The 10448-nt window shown below is 47.4% G+C and overlaps 1 protein-coding gene across 2 annotated transcripts in view; it reads right to left on the bottom strand.

Moving 5' to 3' along the window:
* Positions 1–1347: 1347 nt before the first annotated feature.
* Positions 1348–10448, bottom strand: part of CBL (Cbl proto-oncogene) — a 36319-nt gene continuing 27218 nt past the window's right edge. Inside the window, exons 12-17 of one of the 2 annotated variants that reach the window (XR_004061371.1) lie at positions 10162–10256; positions 9582–9737; positions 8957–9060; positions 8189–8371; positions 5269–5657; positions 1348–2485 (exon numbers count right to left, since the gene is read on the bottom strand). Coding sequence is in view for 1 of the 2 variants with exons in the window: in XM_030964964.1 (XP_030820824.1) it covers positions 5377–5657; positions 8189–8371; positions 8957–9060; positions 9582–9737; positions 10162–10256 (819 nt within the window). In the remaining variant the exon portion in view is untranslated. Of the gene's footprint in view, positions 5658–8188; positions 8372–8956; positions 9061–9581; positions 9738–10161; positions 10257–10448 lie in introns of both variants that reach the window. The other variant, XM_030964964.1, reaches the window with a different exon arrangement.

Raw genomic sequence — 10448 nt, 5'->3', positions numbered from 1 at the left:
CCACCCCCTGTCACCACCCTGAGAGGACAGAGGGCAAATGATGGGTGACATCAAAGTGTCCCTTCTCCTTTGGCCCCAGCTCATAAGAATTAATTGCTGTGTCCTCATCTGAGCCCTTGATTAATTATTGGAGAAACAAATGACCTAAAGTGACCCCTATGACCTAAAGTAACCCCAAACAGGACCTCAAATGACCTCGAACGACCCCAATGACCTCAAGTAACCCCGATCATGACCTCGAACGACCCCAATGACCTCAAGTAACCCCGATCAGGGCCTCAAATGACCTAAAGTAACCCCGAGCAGGGTCTGAAATGACCTAAAGTAACCCCTGGAAAACCAAAAAATTCTCAAATGACCTCAAGTAACCCCTGTGACCTCAAATGACCCCTATGACCTCAAGTAACCCCGAATATGACCTTGATTGACCCCAATGACCTAAAGTAACCCCGATGAGGACCTCAAATGACCTTGGACGACCCCAATGACCTCGAGTAACCCCGAACAGGGCCTCAAATGACCTCAGGTAACCCAATATCTTCATTTCACCCCAATTGCCCTCATTTCACCCCTCAGTGGCTCCTGTGAGAGGTTTTTTCCCAAGTTCAGTTGTGCCCCATGTCCCCAGTCACCCTCCCTGACCCCTCTGTGGGTTCCCCTGTGACCTGAGTGTCCCCTTTTGTCCCCAGCTGGTGTCCCCTGCACCAGAGTGTCCCTGTTGGTTCCATTTCTGGGCCCCTCCTGGCTCTGGAATGTTGGAGTGTGGCAGAACATGGATTAATTGTGCCTATTTTATATGTTAAATATTCATATATTGATATATATGAATAGATACCAATGAGTATTCAATTAATGGATTCAAATATATAGAATTATTTTCCTATCTTTATTAATAGTACATTCTAATATCTCTATTCTAGAGTGGTAATTCATATACATGTATATCAATTCTAGAATTGTGTGACATACCAATTCTAGACTTGTGTGAGATATCAATTTATTTATTTATTTCTATAATTTCCATGCAATAACTTTAAAAGTCTGCAGAATATTCCCTTGGATTCTCTTCCTGGGTGGTAACTTCATGTTCTTCTTGGTCCTGATGGGTTAGAGCCTTTATTCATTGATTCTCTCAGAATATGTTTAATTACTATAATCTTCATATAAATCTTTCCTGGCCTCTGTCAGTGGCCAGAATATAAATTTGAATTTACCAGATAATTGTGGTGATAATTATAAAATAACTCCAAAGTCAGTCTGCAAATGATCCAGGAGATTGAAATCCTAACATTTTCTTTTTCCAGCACTTACAGAAACACCACAACACACACACACACCATCTGCTACAACAAAGGAAATTTTATTTAAAAATAAAACTTTGTTTTGTTTTCTTTCTTACTGACACAGGTGAATGAAATCCCAAACAAAGAAGCTCTTAGTGGGCAGCATACAAGGATGGAAACAATTAATAAATAACATTAGTATAACCTCTAAACATTAACAATGCATCTGCAAACAAAATGAGGACTTTAAACCAAGTGAACCTTAAAGCTCAGCTACTCTCTGTAAGAATATTTACCTTCTGTTTTTCCTTATTCTTTACAGATCTGAAAGGATTAAATACTGCTATTATAATTTTATATTAATGACACTATTATACTTTTTTTTTTAAAATATCTCGTGAAAATCTCAACATTTTTTAACACTGATATTTTACAAATTGGTATTTGTCATCCATGAGAAAGAACAACAGTAACAGCAGTTCTTCCTCCACTGGGAATTTCAAACAAAAAAGATTTCTAGGAGGAACTTTAAAAATAAATTTCCTTATTCCCCACTAATCTTTAAAGTGGCACCTCTGAGAAGGTGCCCTGGGAGTTGCATTTTTTCTTGCTCAACTGAAAAAAAAAAAAAACGAACAAAAACCCAACAAACCAATCAATCAAACCACATTTACAGCAAGGAGCCTGCCTCAGGATGAGCTACAGAAATGCCACCAGTCTGGTGCAGGAGCCACATGCTGGGCCCTGGGGAGGGCTGGGGTTAAGGACATGCACAAAAAAAGGGGAAAATTTGGGATTTCTGCTCAGCTCTGCAGGAAATCACCTGGGTCCTGCTCAGGGGGGAACCTCCTGCTTCCCACAGCTCCTGCTGGGAGTGTTCCCCACTCCTGTTGGGAGAGTTTCCCACTCTTTTTGGGAGTGTTCCCCACTCCTGTTGGGAGAGTTTCCCCACTCTTTTTGGGAGTGTTCCCCACTCCTGCTGGGAGTGTTCCCCACTCCTGCTGGGAATGTTCCCCACTCTTTTTGGGATTGTTTCCTGCTCCTTTTGGGAGTGTTTCCCACTCCTTTTGGGAGTGTTTCCTGCTCCTTTTAGGGACAGCTGCAGGACACCCCCAGCATTTTTTACCCCATCCCACGCTCCTGACTTGGCCCCGAGCTCGGCACAGCACCAGTCCAGACACGGAAGCTCCACGGCTGAAATGCTACAAAACACAGTGTCAGAGTCCAAGTGAGCATTGCCCATCTCTCCTGCTCCTCCTTTGCACCCTTCCCAAAGAAGTTTGGTGCTGCTTGTCCAGCTCTGCTCATTTCCCCACAGGGGTGGATTCTCAGATCCAGCCTGGCCACGCAGCATCCCCTTAAGAAAGGCACTAGACATTTGGGTCGTTTTTCCTTTTTAAAGTAGCATCAGAAAGGTAATTTTCTTAAGAATAAAGAAGTGGGAGGTGAAGGGAAAGAAGAGCAATCAATCTTGGGCTTAGAAAGAACAAGAAAAATCCACTGGGCAGCGCCTGGATTGAGCTGGCAGAGCACAGCCTCAACACATGGCCAGGACTCTGCTGCCCTCAGTGGAATCAGCAAATTCTTAACGTGTCTAAGGAAGAAAAGGCAAGACTTAACTTTCTTAAATCAGTTTGAGACATAAACAAGTGCACAGAAAGGACACATGCAGAGAAATCAGCACTACATGCCACAAAGATTGCTCTCTCTAATCTCTAATACCCAGAACAACACCCACAGGAACATCTCTTGGCACAAAGACCCCAAAGGCAGGCCTGGAACAGCTCTGCCAAGCAGGATTTCATGGAAATTACAGCCAGCCTGCCCTGAGGGGCTTGGAGGGGACAGGGAATCACTGGTGCCACACACGCTGGGCAGGACAAGAGTTAAGGCTTTGGAGCTGGCTGGGTCAGCCTGGCTCAGCCGTGGCAGCAGTCACACTGAGCTCACACTGCAGGACAGACAGCAAACGGCTCCAAACCAACACAGAGCCCAGTGGGAGTGTGAGAAAGAGGGAAATAAACCCCTCACTAAAGGGTTTGCACCTGGATCTGCAGGACAAGGGACTGTTTGGCTGCCCAGTGTGACACAACAGCCACAGCTGTCCCCTCTCCTGCCTCAGCAGCACCTGGGCTGGCCTGGCTCCTGCAGAGGCTCCCACACATCCCACAGGGAGCAGGGCTGGCACCCCTGGCAGCTGCACTGGGGGCACAGGAGGGAGAGCAGCTCTTCCTCCCCTCCTTCTTCCCCCAGGCACTGAGCCCACCTTCCTCAGGAGCCCTGTGCCCTGCAGAGCACCCTGCCCACCGCCAGACCTGGCAAATGCCAGCCCTGACCCCAAACCAGCCAAGGCTGGGGTCAGGGAGCGTGGCAGGAGATCTCCCCAAGCTGTCTGAGTGTTTTCTCCACTACGGAGAGGAGAGGAGTAAAGAGAGACACTTCAGCCTGCCTGGAAGCCACTGCAGCGATTCAGAAAGCATTAGGTCTAAAGAGAAACCTCAGCTTGAATTCAAATCCACTTTCTGCTCTGCTAACAACACTCCTGAAGGCCTCTCTGCCACTGCAGCCATCTGGCCCAGCCCCTGGATTCCTCAAAGGGCCAGGCTGCACCCGAGCGCCAGAATCACTCCAGCAATATTCCAAGCTGCAGCCCTTAGCCCAGTGACCTCTGCTGACCTCAGGGAGATGCAAATAATGCTGGACATGCTCCAAAGGCCAAGAGCCTCTCAGGCTGACAGGCTGTGATCTGTCTGTGCCTCCTGGATCTAAATCTTCTCCAAAGGAATCATCCACTCCTCTAATATGAACAGAGTTAAGTAGCTGAGTAGGCAAGTCAGGTTTTTCCAACCCAACAGCTGAGTTCTAACCTTTAAAACCATGTGATCACAAATACAGAATTTTTTTCCCCAGGTCTGTTTTAACACCAGACCTGGCAATACCTTAGAGAAATGGAAATGGAAAGGAGAGCCCCCATGTTGTTTGGACAGCCATGCAGAGAACTGCTGCACTTCTGGGACTGCAAAGCAGGTGAAATTCCAACAAACACATCAGCTGCATCTACCAATTCCACAAAACACCCTGGCACGACGATGGCTCCTGCAAAAGCTCTCTGGAGGAATGTGTGTGAAGGCCACTAGTCTGCAACAGCCACCGTGCAATGAAGATAAATAAAACGTCCTATTTACCAGGTGCAACATTCCTGGGGAAGAGCAATGGGAGTGTCCAGTGACGGCTGCTCCAGCCCAGCAGGGCCACAAATCAAATTTGAGCACTGAAGCACAAAATGCTCAAGGCTAAGAGAGGAGAAGCAGCAGCCTCAGTTCTTTGCTCTTGCTCAAATTCTTTGCTCCCCTCTCCCACCCCTCAAAACCACGCCAAGCTCCTCCAGCTGCTGCAATCTGGTGCTGCCAGTGCAAGAGCACACACACACACACGAGAGAAATCCAACTGCCAGCATCAAACTCCCTGACAGAAATTCACCCTGCTATCTCCAGGCAGCAAGGGAGGACTGGAATCAGAAGCAATAACTGCTATTGTTACAGGCAAGAGGGACACACCACGGCCAACAGGAAGCAATCAAAGGATCCTTCCAAGGTCTCCTATAAATTCCCAGCAGAAAGTGACCTCCCAGCTTCTCTAAAAAGCCTGAGCCAGACACACAGCAGCGAACAGATCCAAACCTAGTACCATGAACCACAGGACACACCACACCGACCTCGAGACTTTGTTTCTCTGAGCATCCACTTAAAATTCACAGCACAAAACAACTCCCCCCAGCCTCCAGGGCATCGGCTCGGGGATCCCTTGTCACAATACCTTTCTCTACCAACACCCTGGAAATAAATCTGTTCTCTCAGACAAGAGGTAGGGGTAAAGGACTCCAAGACATACACTGTATAAAACACCGCTCCGCTCCATCGCACTGCTTTGAAATCTGGAACCACGAAAACCTGATAACTGATTCTCTTAAAGAGGCAGGACTGACCTCAGCACGAAGTCTCTAAAGGAACCCCCTTCCCCTTTGGTGCACAGCTGGGCAGCAGCTGCCCAGGCAGTTGGTCCGCAGCAGCTCAGGTGTGGAGGTGCCCGTGTGCTATGTGGCCACGTGCGCCGGGGAGGAGATGGACACGAACTCCCGCAGAATATTCTTGGCCATCTCAATATTGTTATGTGCAATGACCAGAGCTTTCTGAATGTCCTGATATGAGTAGCCTTGGCTCATGAGGTTCTCGATCTCGCTGGAGAGGTGCAGGGAGGAGCTGGCCCCGCTGCTGGCTCCTCCTGCTTGGCAGCTCCCGGCTTTGCGCTCCGAGTTTATCCGCCGGGGCAGCGGCTTTGGCGGCCGCTCGGGGACCTGGGAGCCGTCTGAAAAACCTGTGAGGAGAAACAAGTGCATCACTTCAACAAAAAGACGTGGAAAGTTTGTTTGGAACGAAGCTGAGATGACAGCAGGGAGATAAATGCTGTCAAAAAGCTGTCACTGAGCTCTGCTGCTGTCTCCAGCCCTTTTATCCTCCTTCCCAAGCTGCTCAGCTTCCCCACCTGGGTGCAAAAACAGCTGGGGATGTTTTTCTTAATTAGCAAGGCTCATCAGGCTCATTTAGCAAGATAAAACCACATTAAAAAATGGCATAGGATCTATGTGTGTAAGCAGAGCTCAGACATCAGCCTTAGAACCAGAAAAAATGACACAGTGAATATTCAATGCACCAGACATCTCATTTCCTTCTAGGATCAGACAGAACCCCCTGGTTTAACTGTCCAGAGGCTGCTCCCTCATCTCTGTGTGCACAAACTCAGGTCCAACTCAGCCATCACAATTGCTTCAGCAACTGAATTATGCTCTCTGAAGGGTCAGCAACGGAATTATGTTCTCCTCTTCCTCTGCTGAAGCTCTCCCTGCCTAATGGCAGATCAATAAAGCTCAGCCTGTTCTGCTTTTCCCTGAGTCATTCTGATGTGACACTGCCCTGCAGCCACATCATGCACTGCTGGGAAGAGGAAATAACAGCCAATAAACCAAACAAGTCACCAAACTCTCCAAGGAAAAAACACATTGTTTAAGATGCTGATGCTCATCCAGCATCTGACTATTTCTGAGTTTTAACCTCCTGTATCATTGCAGAAAGCATTTTTTGTCAATCACAGGAAACTTTTCCACACGGATGTTTGACATCACCTTAAAGAAAGATTTATTTGTCTCCTGGAAAATGTCCTCAGGGCACTCCATAGAGTTTTCTGGCAGAGAACTGGAGTACAACAGACAAATCACGTCCACACAATTCCTTTCTAAGAGTGAGCACTGCTGTTTGCTCAGAGCAGCAGCATTGTGGGGTCTGTCTGAAAAACTTGTCCCAAAAGCCCTGAGACAGAGAAGGCTCTTCAGGAACCAGATTCCCTGCAGCTTCCTCACCAACCACAGCTCAGTCCAGCTCCCTCATCTTCAGAATTCAAGTTTCTCACACATAAAAAGCTTTTTGTACATGTGAGAAGAAGGTCTGCCCCCTCCTCTGCCCCAGACTGCCTTCTGGAATTGCTGTTTCAGCTTGAGCTGGATCAAGTTTCAGAGACCACGGGTCAGTCTGAAAGGACAACTGCTAAGACAGTTATTTTGGTAAATCATTAATTAAAACTGCAGAGTCCAGCTCCTGAGAGCATAAATCTGCCAAGATGAATCCCACAGCAGTCAGGCTTGCCTGCACCAGTGCCTTGCTTCCCACAGCAGTAACAATCAGCATTTTCCACATTTTCCATTTTCCTAGCCCTAAAGCAGGACAACAGCAGTGTTATTTCAGGGCTGTAGAAACAGAGTGTCAATGATTAAACTCAGTACGTCATCTGGGAGGGGGGTGGGACTTGCTCTGTTTCTTTTTTATCCCTTTCAGCCAAATTCTACAGACACAGAGACAGATTTAAAAAGTGAAAAGGGGAGGTGGGGCAAAAATGATGAACTTTTCTGCACTAGAAAACTCTTCTCTGTGCTAAAGAAGGTCAGGGAAGTGGAATGGTGAAGGAGGAAAAGAGAAGACTCACTGGGGGAAGGGGTTCTGGGTACAGGAGGTTCTGCTTCCAGAAGGAACAAGAAACTCATTCCTCCTCCTTGGCAAATCACCAGCACATTCAGACTGAAAACCCCCAACAAGAAGAGTTTCAGAGCTTCCTTAAGAGCTGCTGAGCAGGAAATAAGTCAATCATTATTCAGAAAGGCTCTTGGAGACACGAGGCTTTAGTTTTTCCCTCAGAGAATGTGCCTTGCAGCCAGAAGGACACCATGTCCTCTATTCCCCAGGGACAAAAAGCTGACCTTGCTGAGCCACTGGTCCCTGCTCAGAGGAGCTCAGAGCATCAGGAGCTGTGTGCAGAACTCTTGTGCCACCTGCAGGCACTGGCAGTGCCACAAACCCTGCCAGGCCAGCCCTGCATCTTCCACTTGGCACAGGGACACAATCCCTGAATGGTCTGGGTTGGAAGGGACCTCAAAGGTCCTTCCACCCCCTGCCATGGGCAGGGACACCTTCCACAATCTCAGGGTGCTCCAACCCCTAATCCAACCTGGCTTTGAGCACTCCCAGGGATGGGAAATCCTGTCTGACACCCTGGTACACCGTGGTACAAAAATGGTCTATGCTCTGCAGGAAACAGTGGCTTAAGGAATGTACTTTAAGCTGAAAAAACCTTCTCCTAACTGAGACTTCAGTGTGATTTGCAAGCTTGGGGATTAAATGACCAAGGCAGCACATTCCAAGCTATAAATCGAACAAAAGCTAAAATAAATCAAACAAAATACCTAAGAACCAATTCTGCCTCATAAACCTGATTTTCCACCTTACATCCAAAACCTTTGGTGAGCGACACAAGTTCCAAAGACGCAGAGCCAGGCAGCAGCAGCACAAGAGCTCTCTGACCTGTGACGGGGTCGTTTTCCAAGGACATTCGGCTGAAGGCAGGAGTGGCATTGGAGATATCAGACAGTGTGCGGCGAGCGATGGCCACAGGCAGCGGCGCCTTGGGGACATCGTAGCCATCCTCTTCATTCTCTGACTCCTCAGGGCCATTGCTGGCAGTGGCTGCTGCCAGGTTCCCTTCATCTGCAAGAGAAGGCACGTTCTGAGCTCTGGGGCTGAGCTGCCTCTCAAGGCAGACTCCACCCCCATTTTCCAAACACTGACAGGACACCGAACTGAAGTTTTGCTGTTAAAACCTCACAATTAATGGCAGCTCTTTCCAGAAGGGAAAATTAAAGCACTGGAATGCTCTTCCTAGGGAGGTGGTGGAATCACCATCTCTGGATGTGTTTAACAAAGACTGGACATGGCACTGGGTGCTACAGTCTAATTGAGTTGTCAGGGCATGGGTTGGACTTGATGATCTTAGAGGTCTCTTCCAACCTCATTATTCTGTGATTCTGTGTCTCTGTGACTCTGTGATTCTGATTCTGTAATTCTGTGATTCTGTGATCCTGCAATTCAGTGATTCTGTGACTCTGCGATTAGGTTAAAAATACTTGAGAGATTCAGTGTGCATGAAGTACAGACTCATATTTCCACATACATCCCAGCTATTTTAACAACAAAACCAAATGCAATTCCTTTCATTCAGCCTAAAATGCTGTTCCATTGGGAGCAATTCATTGTAGGCCAGTTCCTCAGCTGTTCTTTAGCACACCCACTCACCAGAAGTGTTGACAGCCTCGAAAGCAGAGGATGCTGCTTGGGAGTGGATGTTGTACATTGCTTCATACATGGAGCCCTCGGGCTGCTGGTCACAGTCCAAAACTCTGAGGGAGAGAAGACATTCCCCATCACACAGGTGACAGTGGCCACCACCTCCACCCTGTCTCTGTGACAGAGTTTGTGCACAGCTTCTTGTTTCAAGGTGAAATCACCGCTGCTCTGTGAAATATTTGTTCTAGAAAATGCTCTATTAATGTTTATTGCAGTAGAGTACCTCAGCTTAAAAGAGTTAAAATGATATCACCCAAACTGATACCGCTGAAAATTACATTTTAGTAGGAGTTTTGAATTTCAGTAAAATTACATTTTAGTAAGAGTTTTGAATTTCTGCTCTCAAAAGGTTCTTGGCAGAGAGAGTGGGAAGGAAGGGGATATCTGAGTCCTTTAATACTGTACAAGGACTCTGCAAAGTGGTCACATTTCCTTTATTGCTATTTTAGTCAAGATCTGGTGAATATCACTGGGGGAATTCAGAAATCTGAGCAAGCAAAATTCCCACCCTGATGTCCCAAATGTGCTGCCCCAGAGCTGGGAGGAGGAAGTGCAGAACCAGCCAGAATCTCACCGTAAACTCTGAGTCATTTCCAAAGGCATTTTGAGCTCTGGCTTTTGCACAGCAGGACCTGGAGGCACCACAGGCAGAGAGGATGGTGACATGTATTCAGTGTCCTCATCGCTCTCAGACTGCTCCCCAGGAGGCAGTTTTGGTACAGGCAGTGGTCTGGAGGCAGGAGAAACAAGATATAAAACATTTACACCAAATCTAATTAACACCAAGGTGCCCTTTAAAATCCACAGTCACCTCACAGCAAGTCTGTCTAAAGAAATAATTTGGTTTTCAGGATGCAGCCCACAAGGTCGCACCAGCACAAGGTCTTGATGCAAAAGGAAGTGACAATATCATGCACATTTACATCACACAAAGCCCCACTCAAAAGTGAATTTACTAAAGAGCTGATGGCAACTGCCACAGCCCAGGGGAACTCCCACCACTCCCCACAGCTCTTTGATTTCAGCTCCTTTCTCTAAATTGTGTTTTGAATCTGTCAGTTTAAAACTAAGACTGAAAGAGTTGTGCCAGCTCTGTTCCTGGCACCAGCACCCCGCAATTCCCACTCTGTAAGGCATAAAAGATCCCAACAGACCTGGCAGCTAAGGAGTAGATGGCATTGGCAGATGAGGAGGGTTTGATTTTGGGGTGTTCACACTCTGAGGTTGCTGCTGGACCACTGTTGGAGCTCTGCAAGACAAAATTCCAAGCCAGGAATCAGAAACAACGCATGGCCCAGTGTAGCTGCAAAGCCACTCCTTCAACAGCCTCTGTGGGAATGAAGCATCCTCATTTCTTCCACAGAATTTATTGGCACCTCAGAAATCTAGGAATTCTCTGACAGCTTTCCCTCAGTGAGGACACTGCAGGGGCTTTCCTGCA

The sequence above is a fragment of the Camarhynchus parvulus genome, chromosome 24 (assembly GCF_901933205.1).
Source record: "Camarhynchus parvulus chromosome 24, STF_HiC, whole genome shotgun sequence".
Classification (NCBI taxonomy): domain Eukaryota; kingdom Metazoa; phylum Chordata; class Aves; order Passeriformes; family Thraupidae; genus Camarhynchus; species Camarhynchus parvulus.
This window is presented reverse-complemented; position numbering and strand designations above follow the sequence as displayed.